The 20,347-nt window shown below is 41.9% G+C and overlaps 1 protein-coding gene across 1 annotated transcript in view; it reads right to left on the bottom strand.

The window, feature by feature from the left end:
• Positions 1-309: 309 nt before the first annotated feature.
• TTC7A (tetratricopeptide repeat domain 7A) overlaps positions 310-20,347 on the bottom strand; it is a 201,788-nt gene continuing 181,750 nt past the window's right edge. Inside the window, exon 20 of the mRNA XM_081940769.1 lies at positions 310-1,160. Coding sequence (XP_081796895.1) covers positions 939-1,160 — 222 coding nt within the window. The 3' untranslated portion in view covers positions 310-938. The remainder of the gene's footprint in view (positions 1,161-20,347) is intronic.

Genomic DNA, 20,347 nt, shown 5'->3' with positions numbered 1-20,347 from the left:
CATCTCCACCACGGTACATGCTTTGTACAAGCAATTTTGGTGACTTTTTAATGATTTATCTTTAGCTCTAATGATCCCCAACTATGGAGTATTTATGGAACACTCTTAAAGAAGATATTGTAAGAGATGTGTCCCTGTCAGTATCTCAAGCAGTAGCCTTGTGTCTTAATGTCCCCAAACTTCTGATGGTCTAGAACAAAATCCTTGTTGAAATTTTAAAACTGAGCTGCCCTAATTTTTTATTAATAAAATATTCTGGAAAGACGGGGTACCTAGTGTTCTCTGAACTTGATTGTTTTCTTGCAGATGTTTCATTACTAAAGTAGGTTGCATCAGTGTTAGTAGGGAGTGGAGTTTGCTCCCATTTTATATTCAAGGGGTTTGCCCTGACAGGTCAAGGAAACCACAAAGCTACCAGAGGATCTGGGACCCCACAGTTCAACTCTGATCTACAAATATTCTCTTCTATCTGTATTCTGGAAATGCCTATTATTTTCTCCAATTTTATTTTATTTTTATATCCAATGCCACAGTAATTTAAGGCAAGGAATGAAGAATGTGTCCACCTAACATTCTCATCCTTTTTAAATCATATATTTCCGAAAGTCTATAAGTCCTTACAAAATGCAGTGAGACCTCCTCTTGGAAGTCTGACTAACTGACATCTCAAATGGGAGATCAAAAATAGTCTTCAGAGCAAAACAAAATAACCCAACTGAACAGATACGCTATAGCTTAATGCTACGTATGAACTAAGCTAGAATCTGGTACTCAATCGGCTTAAAATGTGATATTCTTGAAACAGAATCATTACCACGAATAAAGCTTTTCTTATTCACACACACACAAACACACTCTCTCACACACACACCTGTAAACTGACTGCTTATCATCTAAACCTCTCCACATAACACATTTGATGAGTTAATACTAAACATTCACAATTCCCTTGGAATAACTGTAAATGGAATTATAGGGCTGCTGGATTCAAGGTCCAAAGCAGTCAGAAAGCACTCAACGGCAGCTTCATTTTTGCCCTGAACGTGAAGGACTTCTCCAAGGCTGTTCCAGGCTTTGTGGCTGGTACTCTGTATCTGGACTGCATTCTGAAGAACCTTCTGAGCCAAATTTCTTCGCCCAAGCTTGTTGAGTACCAGTCCCTGCCAAAGGAAAAGTAACTCAGTGTTAATCACAACAAAACTTAATTGTTTGATGGATAAAAACAGGGGAATAAGAAGATACTGAGGCAGGCATATATTCCGTGTTGTCAAAGTCTCTGTCAGAGTAGCAGTATCTATGTAACTTGCAAAAATCTTGACAACCACTAGATGGCAGTGAAGTGACATAAGAAACTATAATTACTGTGGTTGCCCAGAATTTTGCAGGCAAATTATGGTAGCTCTTACTTGGATTTCACCCAGAATCTTTTTCAGACTGATTTGGCGATTCCAGGAACTAAACCTGGATGCTATTAGCTGTACTACCGAGCTATATATAGCCCTTGTTCTCAAATACAGAGTCCAAGTGTAATGATAAGGTATTCCGAATGATTTCCTTAAACAAAAGCAGTGTATCCTTTAACTTGTAGCCTGATATTTTTTTGCTTCATTAGTGGGCTCCAATTCCTCAATTTTTCATTCCACTTCTCCCTTGATACGTTTAAGAATTCTCAGTTCAGCAATGGAATGTCTAGAAATACTGAAAAATTCTCCAGTCATTTCACCATGTCCTGGTACTTGATGTTGATTTGGGCCATAAGAACACAGATGGTGCATTGGACAAAAAGTGTCTTATAGGAACATCCCCCAAGCATATGGAACATTTTGCTTTTGGAACATTCACAGCAGTGAAAATCATTGCATTGTTGTACTCTTGAGACTGAAATATATTCTAGCTCTGAAGAATAAAACCAGTATTCCCCAACCCAGTAGCTTCCAGATGCATTAAGATTATCAATGCCAAGATTATTATCTTCCATAATGTATAATGCATAATTCCATAACAAACATTCCCACAATGTATATGAGGAAACTGATGCATAGACTTGTGAAGGTTGATACACGGGCCCATGGCCAGGTTTGTTTTCAACACTTGAAGGCCTTGACTGACAGAAAGATACCAAAATACCGAAGTTTCTCTTAGGTTGACAAAGAGAAAGACAACTTCTTTTTTGTTATCATCTTTATCTTTTAACAAAATAAAATATTCTGAATCCTAAAGAGTTTCCAACCATCTTGGACTACAACTGCTGTTAGCCTAGGCCAGGGCTGTCAAACTCATGGCCCATGGGTCCGATGCGTCACACGCTGGCCATGTCCACGGCCAGTTGAGCGAAGGGGGAAAAAGTCATAATACATCACTTGACACCTCTGTGATGACATGAGTTTGACACCCCTGTCCTAGACCAAGCTGGCAGTAGTGATGGTTCTGCCCACTGCCAACGATACCAGATGCTGGTTCTAGCCCAGTTGCTGTGAGTTGGATAACTTGTCTGTCAAAGATGTTTGCTTCCAATAGATTTGGAAGAATAATCATGAACAACAATTTATTGCACTGTATTTATACAGGTAGTCCTCGACTTGTTGATGGTTCATTTAGTGACCATTCAAATTTACAACGCACTGAAAAAAGTGACCATTTATGACCATTTTTCACACTTACAACCTTTGTAGTCTCCCCATGATCATGTGATCAAAATTCAGATGCTTGGCAACTGGTTCATACTTATGACGGTTGCTGTGTCCCAAGGGCACATGACCACCTTTTGCAACCTTTTGATAAGCAAAATCACTGGGGAAGCCAAATTCACTTAACAACCGCATTGCTAACTTATCGACTGCAGTGAACTGTGGCAAGAAAGGTCATAAAATGGGGCAAAACTCACCTAACAAATGCCTCACTTAGCAACAGGAATTTTGGGCTCAATTGTGGCTGTAAGTTGAGAACTACTTATATAGGAAACAACAAGCGTGACTACAGATGGTGGCATTTATATGCTACTAAAACACTCCGGTTTGTCTGTAATCTTCAATTGGGCAAAACGATGCATCACTTAAAGAATGTGTCCAAAGTCTGGACCTTTTGTTCCTCTGGGACTGAAATTGAGAAAGTTGCGGCTGCCAAGCTGCTACAGACAGTAGTAGCTGCATGGTCATCATTTCCAATGTTCCCTGCCAACTTTCCACATGGAACCTCAATGGGGAAGCTCGTGAGAAGTTGGAAGTTGCTCCTGCACCCACTGCTTTTTTGAATGTCTCGGGTCATTCTGTTCTGCAGTTTAATCTGCAGGAAACATCTCTGAAACAATTAGTCAGTGGGTCACGGATCGTCTAGTTAACAATAAAATGAAGGACCAAGTAAAAACCAGAACAGATCTGGGTCTTTCTCAAGGTGCCTAGGAAAACAAAAAATGAAGTCTACAGCAGGGGTGTCAAACTGGATTTCTTCAAGGGCTGGATCAACATTGTAGTCTCCTCCACAGGCCAGGGGGGGAGAAGGGGGGAGACAGGACAGACGCCTCCTGCAGCACCCTGCCGGCCAAAATAGGCCATGTAGAGGCTCTGTGGGACCTCCGTGCGGCCCGTTTTTGGCTGGCAAAGTGCTGTTGGAGGCTGGGGAGGCGGAAAACGGGCCCTTGGCCAGTCTTTTGATATTTCAAGGCCGGCCCCATGGCCTTGAAATATCAAAACCTTGATTTCACACCCGTTGTCTATAGGTAGTCCTTGATTTACAACAGTTTAGTGACCATTCAAAGTTACAATGGTATTGAAAAAAGTGACTTGTAACTGTTTTTACAATTACGGCCGTTGCAGCATCCCCATGGTCACATGATCAGATGCTTGGCGCCTGATTCATGACGGTTGCAGCGTCCCAGGATTTGTGATCACCTTTTGAGCCATGCAAAATTAACGGGGAAGCCAGATTCACAATAGCTGGGTGACTAACCTAACAAGTGCAGTATTCACTTAACATCGGTGGCAAGAAAAGTCGTGCAAATGGGGCAAAACTCACTTAACTTTCTCACTTAGCAACAGAAACGTTGGACGCAATTGTGGCCGTAAGTGGAAGGCTACCTGTACTTTTTAATGGAGGTAATGTTCGACCCCTCAAACACCTCTTCTTATTTTTTCTTTTTGTGTGTGTCATTGCTTCCCCCCCCCATATTTTACTTTTGTTAAGGAAAAACGGGGAAGAGGGGCTCAATAGTCGATTTCAAAACACAGGAGGCACGTCTTCATGAATTTTGGTCCCAAGCCAGTCACATTCCCTTGGAGTGGGAGTGGGCAAGCCAAGGGGATTGAGCCCCTAGATCCAGCTGCTCTGGATTCGGAAATGGGGTGGGAGAGGGGTGCCAGCTGCTGTGCTACGGATGAGGAGTCAGGCAGCATTACATTGGCACTTCTTTCATCTCACCCAATGCTTCTTCAAGCGGAGGGCTGACATGGGAGGGGACATTTATATGAAAAAGCAACAGCCTCAGATCTGTCTGGATTGGATGAAGGATCACAGTCTCAGGACAACTCCCCCCCCCCGCCTCTGAAAAAAAAAAGAACTATGTATTTTTGACTCTGGAAAGCTAGTATGACACACAGCACTGAGCGCTTTGTTTCCCTGAAGAAACCTCCCCTTGAGAGCTGCGAAGCTCTGGCAGAATTTTACATCTCCCTGCAGAGTCTGGCAAGTGGTAAACAATGCCTCCATGTTATTGCTGTGTATAGTCCAGCTGGGATCTGCCCACGATGCAGAATGGAAAGGTGTGGGGGGGGGGGGGAGAGAGGAAGAGGGAGAGGAGGGAGCAATAAGAATATTCATGCATCCTCCTGCAGAAGGCAATTTATATTTTTAGCTGGGCTCTTTCTCTCTCTCTCTCTCTCTCTCTCTCTCTTTAGTAGGTTTCCTAATGAAAGTTCAGTTTCTCAGTTTCCATAGAAACACTTCTTGTTAAGGTGCATGAATAATTTCATAAAATCAACAGAGATTGGGGGAACATTAGAAACATGTGTGTGTTTGTGTGTGTGTGAAATAACCGCACCATCCTATTGCCATTTCAAGAGAAAGTAAAACTGCTATTCTCTTTTGTTTTGATAAATGAAGTATTTTCCTCAAATCAATATAGAAATCAAAATCAGTCATGAGGCTTTTGAATACCCTGGGGCTTATAAGATTTTTTTTTCCTTTCCACGTCTTTTCACTCAATTATATGTCAGGGTAATGTAGGAAGTTATCACCCAGCCCTCTCCCAGAAAAATGAAATATCCTAGGAAATATTGAAAAGGCAGAATATTATATTTTCCTGGATGTGAAAAAGGGAGAAACACATTTTAAAAACTAAGTAAATTCCTGCAGCTTCCGGCCCATCCCCACTTTGTCAATGGGCCATTAAGAAGGCCAAGCTAGTCCACTTTACATAATAAAGAGTTCTCCCCTTCAGCTCCAGGGGGATGGGAATGAAGGCATGATAATATAAGCCTTTACTCAACTGACCACATGGCATCTGAGAATTCAACCAAACCTGGATTCAAAACTCAACCTAGAGGGTTGCCCTTGCATGGGCCCATGTGAGTCTGACAGCCAATCAGAATACATTTCTTACACAGGAACAGGAAACAGATAGGTGGGGCCGAACAGATTATAAAAATCCCTGCAAGCCCTTCTTCAGCCCTTCCTTTGCCTTCTCTTCTTCTCCACCAACATTGAAGCATGTGATCACTTTTTCTGTTCAGGACTCAAGCCATGCGGTCCTGTCCACCATTAAAACCACCTTTCCAAGCAGCCTCCATGTCTCCAGTGTCTTTTTCCCCACTTGGAGCCGAACCCAGAAGGACATTTCTTTCATCAGTAGGAAAGAATTTCCCACTGTTGGTAAAAGCATAAGAACCCTGCTGGGCAGATGAGACAAAAAGGTCCATCTAATTCGGCATTCTGATCTCAGAAACATCCCATAATAAGGACAAGCATCCTTTTCCACTGCTGACTATACCAGGCACGGAGAGATGTGTTGCCTCTAAACTTGAAACGTCTGTTTAAATCTGAATACCACCTCTATCTGTTTCCCTTTAAAGCTCCCTAAACCAACAGGACCACTAATGTCATAAGCAAATTAGGTCTCTGTATGAAAAAAGTATTTTTTAAAACCCAGAAAATAATGCTATTTTCTACTTGTTAATGGCATGCAGGGCTGGTTCTTGGCCTAAGCAACCTACGCAGTGTCCAATCTAGGCAGTGTGCCAAATTTTAGGGGGCACTAAAATTAAACAGACTTCGAAGATACTCAATATGCATATAAAATCTGATAATCTTTGCCTGTTGCTTTAGAATTTTTACGCTTTTCAAAAACACCCACAAGGCCACTTGAGTGGTCGTGAACAATCACTAACCAGACATTGCAAGTCATGAAAAAGAAATTATGTTTACATTTATGGACTTCAGGAAGCTGATAAGATTACTGAAGCAAAACAAAAGTCTGATGGGAAGATCCTAAGTGAACGGATTGTGGGAATATTTATTTACCAAAGTTATATACTTGGAAAACTGAAAACAGCACACATTGTACGCCAAAACACCCGCTCGAGGGTTAAATATAATTTTGCAGAATAGTTGCCATATGACAGCAATGGGTGCTGATGTAATTAGAATTTCTGTGATTCACTGTAGATAGGTTGAAAATATCCGAGAGAAAAAAACATTGTCCAGAGCTGAAAATCTTAAGCATGCTCTTCAAAGACTCAAAGAAAATAAAAGAAACAAGATTGTCTTTTTGACATTCCTAACAAAATTGGAAGATGAGGCAAAGCATAGGAAGTGTCAGAATATGACTACGCCGAAGATGCCAAAAAAGGTAAGAACCAGCCCTGAGCCCATGGAGTTGTCCTGGCAACAAGTTGCCACAGATGACCCCAAATTCCATGTTGTCTACTTTTCAGTGATATACAAATGGGTGCCCTAGTTTTAACTAAACAAAGGCTTGAAGGCTTCAGCATCAGAAAAGTTTCCTTCTCATTTTGTTTGGTCTTATAAAATGCTGTGAAAAACTCAGTCTTGTATATTTAATTTGCAATTTATTTTCCTGCGCATTTTATTGAGCCACTATTCTACAGAATGGTACAATGGATCTACATGCTAACGAATGCTGGATGCTTTATTTATTTATTTTTATTTATGGTCATGTGGCCGGCATGGAGCGCTGTTACCTTCCCACCAAAGGTGGGTCCTATTTTTCTACTTGCATTTTTACATGCTAGGTTGGCAGAAGCTGGGACAAGTAACGGGAGCTGACCCCGTTACGTGGCGCTAGGGAGTCGAACCGCCAAACCTGCTGAGCTCACCGTCTTAGCCACTGAGCCACCGCGTACCTAATGCATCAATGTGATAACACAAAAGATGGATGGGTGGAGAGCAGAGAACAAGAGGTGGGGAAGTGGAATCTGCCATCAATCCACCAGCCTCCTCCAGTGTGGAATTCTCCCATTTGATCCCTGGGCCAAAGCTCTTTTTCCTTTGTTCCTCTCTGACAATGATCATTTACACCACTTGGATAATATTTATCGTTTCTTATTTAATTGAGCATTTCAGTGCTATTTCAAAGGCATGGTAAGATACTGAAAGTGAATACAGCATTTCAAATCAAAGAGCTTCAAACTATTCATTAATCAGTATTAACTGCATGGCAACCAATGGAAATAAAATGTCAACAAAGCAGTATGAGAGAATGCCACCACTTACAGAGAGCTTTCTGGAACAGTTTTCTGATGCTTGAGGAGAGGCAGCAGTGAAGTAGTGGAATGTCTTTATCTAAGGAAAGGCTTTTTAGATTTTTGGCACCACTGACTCAAAAAAAAAAAAAAAGGCTCAACATCTTTCCTCCCTCTATTCCCCAAACTGTAATTAATGCAGTGTCTTTGAGGAAGATTTTTTAAAGCAAGAAATATTAATCCTAAATATATCTGAATATATGATAGCATTATTCCAATATCTCAGAGGTTGCCACAAAGAAGAGGGAGTCAAACTATTCTCCAAAGCACCTGAGGGTAGAACAAGAAGCAATGGGTGGAAACTAATCAAGGAGAGAAGCAACTTAGAACTGAGGAGAAATTTCCTGACAGTGAGAACAATTAATCAGTGGAACAGAAGTTGCCTCCAGAAGTTGTGAATGCCCCAACACTGGAAGTCTTTAAGAAGATGTTGGATAGCTATTTGTCTGAAACGGTATAGGGTTTCCTGCCTAGGCAGGGGGTTGGACTAGAAGACCTCCAAGGTCCCTTCCAACTCTACTATTGTATTGTATTGTATTGTATTGTATTGTATTGTATATCAGAAAGGCTATTTGAACCTTTCTGAGAACAGCCTGTCAAGAGCGAAATATGAAATGACATCCTATACACGTGAATGTAATTATATTTGTCTTTTATATTATAAAAATGTAAATGTATCGGAACATCCTAGAACAGTGATAGCGAACCTATGGCACTGCCCTGTCAGCTGGCCAGCGCGCATGCGCGTGCTGGCCAGCTAAGTTCACCTTTTTAAAAGCTATTTTTCACCTTCCCCAGGCTCCAGAGGCTTTATAGGAGACTGGGGAGGGCGAAAAGAGCCTCCCCCCCCCCCCCTGGAGGCTTCAGGGACCATCCCTGAAGCCTTCGGAATGCTTAAAACCACCCTCACTTCCGGTTTGCTCGGAGGGTGGTTTTAAGCGCTCCGAAAGCTTCAGGGAAGCCTCCGGACGGTCCCTGAAGCCTCCGGAGGGCCTCTGGGGGGTCAGGGGAGGCTCCTTTAGCCCTCCCCAGGCTCCTATAAAGCCCCTGGAGCCTGGGGAGGGCGAAAAAAGCATGTAAAAATGGGGGTCGCGCGTTGTACGCGCATGCGCACTGGGGGGGTTCGTGCGTTGCATTATGGGTGCGGCATGCCCGCACTCGACCCCCCTGCGCTCCCCCCACTTGTGGCACACGAGCCAAAAAAGTTTCGCCATCACTGTCCTAGAACACTTTCTCAAGTCCCTGATCTAGTTACCTTGGGGAAAATGAAACATCTTTATCTTGGAAGGTTGGGAATTACATTTATTATCATATTGGTGAGGAGTTTGGACTAAAGAAAAGCTGACATAATAAAATATTATAAATGTAATAAAAAAATTAAATGACAAAGGTTATATAAGGGTTGAATGAAGAGTAATGTCTCTAGTGTTAACAAATTTGCCAACAATTGGCAGTATTGACATTCTAGAAAGTCTGATATCTTATTTAGCCTTTGTCTTCCTACTTTTTTTGGCGAGAAGCTCTTATCAGAAAAAGTTGTGATGCAATGGAAGCTTGCTGTGAATACTCATCAGTGCCCTTTAAGCAATGTTCCATGATTAAATTTTTGACTGAAAAAGTTCCTGGAACTAAAATTTAAATGCTTTAAATGGATATTTTAATGGTGATGATGGTGAATGTATGTTTTTTTTTAATAGTGGATGAAGAAGTTGACGTAAATACTATGTTCTCTGCATAGTCAAAAAATGTAAATTGGATGAACTGTTATGTGCTGACTAGTAGGATGGAAAACAAAGGGGCCTATCTGTGATGGCAATTGACCGGATTCACATAAGAAAGATAGATGAACTCATTAAGGACAATCAGCAGATCCCTCAAAGGGACATTGCTGTCAAGTTTGGAATTTCACAGGCGCATGCAAGTCACATTGTTGATGTTCTTCAATATTGGAAAGTTTGTGCAAGACGGGTTCCTCACAAGCTGATAGCAGAGATGGAATTCAAGAATTGAAATTTGCCAACAATACTCATGCTATAAGAATGTAGGAGAGGAATTTTTCATGACATTCTGACAGCTCGGCATAGCTTTATCCATGGAGTAAAAAACTTCAAAAGTCAGATTTCACCAGGAAAAGTCATAATTACAATTTGGGGATATGCAAATGATGTTATTTACATGGATTTCCTTGAACCTGGCTCCACTATGAAGTCATAACATTACACTGGAGCATTCAACCTTTGAAACAATGACTCACCAGAGTTCAGAAGCACAAGAAGGAACATTTGCCACAAGATATATCTCACACCTGATAAGTCACCCAGAGGCAATTGTGGAGTTGGATCTCACCATCTCAAACCATACAATAAATAGTCCAGTCTTGTTGCAATATGACTTTCACCTTTTTTCAAAATTTAAGGATTCCTCTCCTACATTCTTGTAGCATGACTTTTGTTGGCAACTTTCAATTCTTCTTGGGCATTGGTTTGATTCAGTGAAAGACTTGGTTGAAGAGACAAGGCTTGTTTTAAACGAAAACTTTAGGCAGCTTGTCCATCATTAGTAGAAGTTTGTAGTAAATGATATTTATTATGCAGAGAAGTAAATACAGACAATGAAAGAGCTCCTTTCTAGAATTATTTTCAGATTTCATTTATTAAAAGAACCCTCTTTAAACTAATAAGGACCTGGAGGCTTACTTTTTGTTCAAACCTTATATAACCTTTGGTTGCTCAGGTGCCGTACGCTCCGTGTGCATGCGCAGAAGCCCCGAAGAGCTCAAATACCAGTAAGGAGGATGGGCGGGCGGGGGGGCCCTCCAGAGCACTGTACTGGAACGGTACACGGTGCTCCCGGCAGGCACCAGTATGCCCGTACCAAGGCGTACCAGTTGTAACCCACCACTGGATAGAGTCCAGAGGAAGACAGCAAAACAATGAAAACAATAACAAGTTTGAGATGCCCTCTTAAGGCATGGGAGGAATGGTTTCAGAAAGGATCTTATCCAAAGGCTTTCCAGAATTACAGCTGATACTGATACTGATAGGAAAACCAGTGGATTATAACACTCCTCACAATTTAAAAGAGATGGTCATCACTGCCTCTTTCATTTGTAGGAACACATCTATGGCATATTGCCCCAACACTGGAAGTCTTTAAGAAGATGTTGGATAGCCATTTGTCTGGAACGGTATAGGGTTTCCTGCCTAGGCAGGGGGTTGGACTAGAAGACCTCCAAGGTCCCTTCCAACTCTGCTATTGTATTGTATTAAGAGAGGGCAAGAACTATACAGGCTACTACAGTACTCTTTTTCATTCTCCTGATCATCTTTATTTTATCACAGAGGTCAGAACACCAGAGGCTTCAGGGTTTGGCAATAGCTAAGTATTTAATCTGGGTCTTGGGACATCTCCATATTGACTCATAACACTGGCCCAGGTTCTTATAAGCTGGGATGTGGGATGCATGCAGATGTGAATCACTTACAATATTTTCCCAAGATTTGGAGAAATCCATCTCCCTCATTATACCTGTTAATTATACTCATGTGGCCCAAAAGCAGAGGAGAGACATTCCCCAACAGAAACATTTATTTTTGATCTTTTCTTCGGATCAGAGTATCAGAAGATCTAAAGGCTGAACAGAAAAATGTAAAAGAAGCAAGAGGAAAGAAGGGAGTTAAATGTTTTACTAACAGGTTTAGACCTGGTGAGACCCAGATTTTTTCCCCCACTGCTTATTCTGAGAATCTAAGAAAACGTTCTATCTATAGCACAAAAGCTATGGATGAAAACCTGACATTCCCGCTGTCTTTCACCAAGTTAACAGACTGGCTGTTAATGTATTTCACCTTAAACATGATCAAACATTTACTGGTAAAAAAAGGCAGGCCCTTAAATATCCTTTCAGACACTGGGAGACCCTGATGTCTTTGTAGGGAGGCCTCAGATAAACTCAAGAGTAGAAATTTAGGGCAAGTCGGGCAAAGGGTAGAAGAGAAAAATAAATTGGATATATTTTCTTTCTTCAATTCTTTCTTCCAAATTTCCGCAAAGCATAACAGCAGGCTGCATGGAACACTTTGCAGGCGGTAATGCTTTCACTGAGACCTAAATGGAAATGGAAAAGCAAGCAGCAGATGCTTTGTCCCAGTATTTAAAATGCACCAGGCACACTGTTTTCTTGATTCCCCCCCAGGTCAAGGCTGCAACTCCAGCGGACACTATTTGCAAGAGAAGAGCATGATGCCATAATCAACCCACATTAAATACTTGAACAAAAGCCCAAATAGCTGTCTCTTCTGCAGATCGCATTTTACAAGTTATGTATTTTTTTTTAAAAAAAAATCATGGATAAACTGTACTCATTTAGTTTGGCCAGCAGGTTTCCACAAGATACCTTAGTTTTAGGGAAATGAATTTCTTCCCAGGAAAGCTGGCTGGTAGACAACCACAGAAATATAATCAGCAGTACTGGTCTCTTGGCAAGGTTTTTCAGAAGTGGTTTAACATTGTCTCCTTCCTAGAACAGAGAAAGTGACTGGCCCTAGTCACCCAGCTGGCTTCATGCCCAATGAAGGCTAGAATGGTGCAAATCATATCAACCAATTTGTGTGATGTATGAGAAAAAATCAATTAGATTGCTTCTAGACCACGGGTCCCCAACTCCCAGTCTGTGGATTGAACTGGTCTGTGGTCCTTTGGGAATTGGATAACACAAGTGGCAGGTGAGCGAGCAAAACTCTATTTGCACAAGCGGCAGGTACATGTGGGAAATCATCATCTCCTCCCCCCCCCCCGCCGCCGTCGGTCCATGGAGCATGAAAGGTTGGGGATTGCTGTTCTAGATAAAACAAGAAGATCTCATGTTTAATTTCTGGCATTTCCAAAGATCAGATAGCAAATGAAAAGTGTTTGCCTGTGAACTTATAGAGTTCCCATTGATCAGAGAAGTCCAAGATCATCTTATGCTGGAAATATACAGTATTTGGATTTTTGACAATATGTGGTTTTCTCACAAAATAAGGTGTGGTCTATTTACTAAAGACAGATTTAATAGAAAATGGTACTGCCTCCTGGTGGTTGGTGTAGCTACTAGTTCTCCAGTCCAGAGTACTCCTTGTCCATTATGGGGCTTAACTGTATAGGATGCTGGAGCTTGGTACTTTGATTTTCAGGGTGTCCATATTTTTATCATCACTATTACCACTATTATCTATAACAAAGTTGTGATAAACTAGAGGGAGACTTATTATCACACTGTTTATCTCAACAGTACCTAACACTAGGATGTTAGATGGATCTCTCTCAGAGGTAGGTTCTGCCGGTTCGGCCCGGATCGGCCAAATCAGTAGTAGCGGTAGTGGGAGGCTCCGCCCGTCTGCCTGGATGCTTCTGCGCATGCGTTGCGTGCGCGCCCGAACCGATAGTGAAAAAATTACCAACCCACCTCTGGTCTGTCTGTCTGTCTGTCTCTCTCCCTCCCTCCCTCTTACACAAACACACACACAAACACACACACACACTACTCATAGCCTCTCAACTTTACACTGTTCAGAAGTGGCTACTCCTGATGGATTGTATTCTGCAGTTATTCATTATGTCACCTGTGCAAAATAAAGCTAACCACATGAGGTGAAGGAACTTATTTTCTTGCAACTTTCTAGTCTTATTTCTTTCATATATAATTAATAATAACTGCCAAATAATGTACAGTCAGACAGATCCTTAGGACCAACCTTTCTACTGTAGCTAGTATTAGAAAATGCAGAAGGATGTAAGCAAGAATGTTTAAGCCTCCAGGCCTATTTCTCCAAACTCTAGGAGCAGACTTTTAACCTTCTCTAGCCTGAAGTGTTTCATAAATCATAACCTTGAATGAATCACGAGATATTACTGTATTATAAATGGCTTTATGGTATTGTCTATTACACAGTTAAAAGAAAAAGAATGAGTGGGAAAATATAATTTCATAACTAAGACAGAGAATTTAAATTTCCTTATAAATATTAAAGATACCTTGTTTGGGTGAATACAAAACAGTCTAAAGCATCTTGATGTTAGAGAGCTGCAGCATAAATTTATTTATCTATTTACAGTAGAGTACACAGGTGTGTATTTCCCTTGTCTGTGATTCAGTGAATTTGTTGGTGGTTTACAACAAAGAATCAAGACAATACCTGTGTACAGTTTTCTACAAAATTACAAATGATGAATGTCATATCACATACATATCAATCTCTCCAAAACTGTAATATCAAGCAAAGATTTGTATCGGTGACCACTACTGGCCAAATACCATCACTGATCAAATGACAGAACTGATAAAATGTCACATTCTACACCTACAATTTGCAACATCTCAGTCGCTGTATAGTAAAATAGAATTACATCCTTAAGTGTCATTTGTTGTGTGTAGAAAATTAAGAAGCGTTCAAACATTGAACAGGGCATGTACATACACATAGTCCTCTGGGTACAGCTAAAATGAACACATCATGCTGTGAAGGCAAAGGCTACTATAATTCAGTTAAACATTCACAGAATATGTGATTGTTTTATGTAAATAGCATTAATGTCTAACATAATGGAGCAATTTTATCCAATCCTCTTGGCATAATACAGGATGTACGAAATAAGGGCTTATATTTTTAAAAGACAAGCAGTTCAATTAAGGGCAGGCAGTTTAAGGCCATGTACAGATTAAAGCAGTTTGCCTTAATTCCAGGAAAGAATATTTATTCATTTAGTTTAGTACTCACTATGCTACACATGGGTGGTTCTACAAAATCCCAGAAATATTTCCCATCACCCACCTCCCCACCATATCACTTTATTTAATTCTTTCCCCTGAATCCAAGAGATCTGTCTGCAAAGACCATTCTGTATCATTCAGCTATAGTCATTCTTTAGATGTCTAAAATAGCAGGTTTTTTTTAAACCACCTACAGCAGTGTTTTCAAACTTGGAAATTTTAAGATGTATGGAGTTCAACTCCCAGGATTCTCCAGCCAAGATGCAGAAATAATCACCGAGACTCTGATAAAACTTGCATTCATCCACCACCCACCCCACCCATGCCATCTCTATCAGTTGTTGTTATTATTATCTCTTTTATTCATTAAACATGGCACTCAGTCAACTGAACATTTAAAAATGTATCACAAATATTACTGATTGGTGCTGATGGTTGATACGGGTTGCTGCCAGCATCCTAGGTATCATCTGCAGGCTACTTCAGCTGACTGCTAGCTGCAGTTCGGCAGTTTAAATCTCACTGGCTCAAGGTTGACTCAGCTTTCCATTCTTCCAAGGTGGGTAAAATGAGGATCCAGATTGTTGGGGGCAAAATGCTGACTCTGTAAACTGCTTAGAGAGGGCTGTAAAGCTGTTAACCAGCAACTCATCTCATAGTAGCAAATGCCAAAGTTTAATTATGTATTGTATAACTAAATTTCTGGTATTCCCACCATAGTTTTGCAAAATAGGTTAGAATAAGAGAATAATAGGAGAGACTGGCCCAAAATACTAAGCAAGCTTCCAAGACTGAGGATGGATTTGAACCTGAGATTCCCAATGATGTTCAAGCGTTAAACCACTATACCACGTGCTTTCCGGTGACTTTGTATAAATACTCACTGCCCCCATCTCCATTACCCTGAGGAAAGTTTACACAAACAAAAACTGTGTACCTGCAACCTGAAGTGATAAAGTCTAAGAAAAGCTTTCCCATAATTTCTGCTGAATATTAAAACAGGTCCTACAATTTTCACAGTGTATGGATATACAATGCACAGACTTACATAGATCCTTTACCTACGGTATAATGGTTTTATCCCTTAAGTGGTATCTGAGAAAAGCTACTTCTGGCCCAGATTTTAAATAAAATCTGTTTAAATAACATTGGGTCAACACTGGAGGTTTGTTTTTTTCTTCATACACCCAAAGAGTACAATTTGAAGGCAGCAGGCAAATGATCTACTGGCTCTGGAGAAGGAGGAAGTCTTCCCTTTCTTTGACCTACTCCATTCCTTTACAGTTGGATTGTATTCAAAATCTGATTGAAAGACTGCAGTTTCTCAATTTCTCAGTTTATCAGCACAAATACAACACAAATATAAAAAGGCAACATTAAAAATAAAAATATGGTTTTCTGCCTGCATGGTCTTTTGTAATGAGCCGAAGGACAGAAAGAGGGAGTAGTGAGCTCCCTCCCATATTTGGGCATACCAGGGGTTGTAACACAAATACATACCTATTTCCCTGGCTCAGCTGATAAAGGAGGAGAGCCTGTGGCTTAGTGGCTAAGACTCCTGCCTAATATGTAATACAGCCCAGGTTCAAATCCCAGTAAGGGTATGGCTAGCTGATGAGAGCTAAATAGCTTGAAATAGATCTATACTAGTCTCCCTTTATTTATTTATCAGCACAAATACAACACAAATATAAAAAGGCAACATTAAAAATAAAAATATGGTTTTCTGCCTGCATGGTCTTCTGTAATGAGCCGAAGGACAGAAAGGGGGAGTAGTGAGCTCCCTCCCATATTTGGGCATACCAGGGGTTGTAACACAAATACATACCTATTTCCCTGGCTCAGCTGATAAAGGAGGAGAGCCTGTGGCTTAGTGGCTAAGACTCCTGCCTAATATGTAATACAGCCCAGGTTCAAATCCCAGTAAGGGTATGGCTAGCTGATGAGAGCTAAATAGCTTGAAATAGATCTATACTAGTCTCCCTTTATTTATTTATCAGCACAAATACAACACAAATATAAAAAGGCAACATTAAAAATAAAAATATGGTTTTCTGCCTGCATGGTCTTCTGTAATGAGCCGAAGGACAGAAAGGGGGAGTAGTGAGCTCCCTCCCATATTTGGGCATACCAGGGGTTGTAACACAAATATATATATATATATATATATATATATATATATATATATATATATATATATATATATATATATATATATATATATATATATATATATATATATATATATATATATATATATATATATATATATACACGCATGCATGCTATTTTGGGAAATTGGAAACAAACATCCTTGGAATTCTGGTTCTGGTCTTTGGGATTTAACTAAGCAGAAACACTGCAACTCAACTGCCATTGAGGATGTCAAAGACATAGGGCTGTGATGGCGAACCAATGGCACACGTTCCAGAGGTGGCATGCAGAGCCCTCTCTGTGGGCACACGTGTCATCGCCAGCTGCTTTTCTGGTTTCCGGTGCACACATGCACACCGGCCAGCTGGTCTTTGTGCTTGCCAGAAATGTGAAGACCAGTTGGCAAGTGCGCATGCCCATGCCGATCACTTGGTCTTCTGGTCTCCGGTGCTCTGGTAGGTGCAAAGACCAGCTGGTTGGCATGCATGCGTATGCTGGAAACCCAAAGACCAGGCATGTACTGGCCAGCCTGTCTTTGGGTCTCTGGAGCTCCGGTATGGATGTGCCTATGCACACGCACGTGCTCCGGTTTGGGTACTCGGTCTTGCAATGGTTCGCCATCACTGACATAGGGGGTACTGTTCTGACCTCCCTCTCCAAGCCTGTGAATAAACCAGAGCACAGGCTTGGCTGTTTGCCACTGTTTAATTATTGAGATAACGAATCCTTTGGCTGAGGGCCCAGACAACTCACGTTCAATAGAGCAACCCAGATAATTCAAATGAAGCAACGCAGATAGTCCAAACGAACAGACACGGCTAGAATACACAGATAGATTTTCTTAACTACTAATTTGAACGGTTGTTTCCTGCAAATGTCCCCTCCCAACGCCTCACCTATAATCTCTCTTGGGAGGGGCCAATCCACAACCACCTGTGCTTAATCATCTTCTGTGAGTCTGCCTACGGAGTTCCTGCTTCCGTTTCTCAGCCCTTCTCAATCTAGCATCAGGGACAAACTGCCTTTGATCCTCCCCACTGCTCCATGCCTCAGGTACCTCCTGGTGGCCAACCAGCCTCTCTGGCCCCTGCTCTGAGTCTGAACCCTGCACAGGGTCCTCCACATCGTCCAGGGCAGACTCATATGGTTCCTCGCTATCCGAGTCCATCAGCAGCTCAACCCGATCCTGCTGGACAACAACAGGGTACTACTTGCAGTCTAGAATAGTAATCACATGAACACTCACATTCTGAGATGCAGATATTGGCTAGGCTGTCTATTCTATTCTGTTCTGTTCTGTTCTATTCTATTCTATTCCTTGCCTTTGTCCACTTTTCCTATAGGTCATCTGGAACTCTACCCCTAATTTACCTTCAGGCAATGGAGTGAATAATAGTCTTGGGAAACGAAGGGGAGGAGGAGAAACTTTATGTCCTTCCTCTCCAGTTATATGAAAGGACTTTTTCTGGGTTACAACCTCAGAAGGAATACAGAAGATGCTGTTTAGAAGCTGGCATCTTTCCTTCAGCCTGCCACAACTTTAAACGCATCCAATTTTAAAATTGACATGTTTTGGAGGGTTTCACATATGCTTCTTTTTGATATACGGTGATGTGGAATAGAGATACCTAAATGATAAAGACCCTCCTATGTTTTGGGGAACTAAGATTCTTTCACCCCAAACCAGTGCCACATCTCAGACCAATGTGAACACAAGGAAGTCTTCCCAACAAGCCTTTGTTCCTTCTCCTGTAAGACAGGAAAAGAGATGGTCTGATTTCATGCTGACTGTCTTTCTTCTTCCTAGTCATAGCCAGTGCCTGATGATGTCTGCTGCTGCTGCATATGCCATATGCCTGCAGCAGAAATCCATAGAGCAGGTGAATGCTCTCACTCTAGAAGCATTATTAATACAATACAATACAATACAATACAATACAATAGCAGAGTTGGAAGGGACCTTGGAGGTCTTCTAGTCCAATCCCTTCCCTATGCAGGAAACCCTAGACCCGGGATGACAAACGTATGGCATGCGTGCCACAGGTGGCAGGCGGACCCATTTGTCAGGGCACGCAAGGCGCTGCCCTGTCAGCTGGCCAGTGCGCATGTACGCACTGGCCAGCTGAGTTCACCCTTTTTTAAAGCCATTTTTCGCCCTCCCCAGGCTCCTATAAAGTCTCTGGAGCCTGGGGAGGGCAAAAAGAGACTCCCATGCCCCCCCCCCTGGAGGCCCTCTGGAGGCTTCATGAGCTTTCCTGAAGCCTCCGGAGCGCAGAAAAACAGCCCTATGGGCAAACTGGAAGTTTGGGAACGGACTTCCGGTTTGCTCGGAGGGTCATTTTAAATGCTCCAGTGGCTTCAGGGAAGCCTCCTGAAGGTCCCTGAAGCCTCCGGAGCGCTCAAAATGATCCTCCGAGCAAACTGGAAGTCACTTCTGGTTTGCTCAGAGGGTCGTTTTAAGTGCTCCAGAGGCTTCAGGGAAGCCTCCTGAAGGTCCCTGAAGCCTCCAGAGGGCTTCCGGGAGGGGGCAGGGGAGCCTTTTTTCGCCCTTCCCAGGCTCCCATAAAACCTCTGGACCCTGGGGAGGGTGAAAAAAAGATGCAAAAAATAGGGGGAGTCGTGCCTGTAGTGTGTGCGCCCCTGCGCTCCCCCCGCTTATGGCTCGCGAGCCAAAAATGGTTCACCATCACTGCCCTATACCGTTCCAGACAAATGGCTATCCAACATCTTCTTAAAGACTTCCAGTGTTGGGGCATTCACAACTTCTGGAGGCAAGCTGTTCCACTGATTAATTGTTCTGTCAGGAAATTTCTCCTCAGTTCTAAGTTGCTTCTCTCCTTGATTAGTTTCCACCCATTGCTTCTTGTTCTACCCTCAAGTGCCTTGGAAAATAGTTTGACTCCCTCTTCTTTGTGGCAACCCCTGAGATATTGGAACACTGCTATCATGTCTCCCCTAGTCCTTCTTTCTATTAAACTAGACATACCCAGCTCCTGCAACCGTTCTTCATATGTTTTAGTCTCCAGTCCCCTAATAATCTTTGTTGCTCTTCTCTGCACTCTTTCTAGAGTCTCCACATCTTTTTTACATCGTGGCGACCAAAACTGAATGCAGTATTCCAAATGTGGCCTTACCAAGGCATTATAAAGTGGTATTAACACTTCACGTGATCTTGATTCTATCTCTCTGTTGATGCAGCCTAGGACTGTGTTGGCTTTTTTGGCAGCTGCTGCACACTGCTGGCTCATATTTAAATGGTTGTCCACTAGGACTCCAAGATCCCTCTCACAGTTACTACTATTGAGGAAGGCGGCACCACCTATACTGTACCTGTGCATTTCATTTTTCTTGCCTAAATGTAGAAAGGTGCATTTACATTAGATGGTGCAGAGGCTCAGGGGAGACACTGATGCTCAGGAAAGCCTGATGAATGTGTTCTGGGAATAGGCTGTGTCATATGGGATCATGTGCAAAGAATTAAGGAAAGCATCCATGCAAACCTGAAAAAAAATCAACTATTCTCCCCCCCTCCCCCAGCAGTATGACAAAAAATGCTGGAGAAGGCAAAATACCTCAGTATTGAGAGCAATGCTGACATTACTAATATGACAGTGATGCTGATTATTTCTGATATGTTACCTTGCTAAGGACTGGCCACTTATAGCTTGTGGCAAAGCTTCAGGGAATGCAG

Source organism: Natrix helvetica (genome assembly GCF_964273705.1).
Source record: "Natrix helvetica genome assembly, chromosome: 2".
NCBI classification, from domain to species: domain Eukaryota; kingdom Metazoa; phylum Chordata; class Lepidosauria; order Squamata; family Natricidae; genus Natrix; species Natrix helvetica.
The sequence above is the reverse complement of the archived record's forward strand: the minus strand, read 5'-3'. Positions and strand labels throughout refer to the sequence as shown.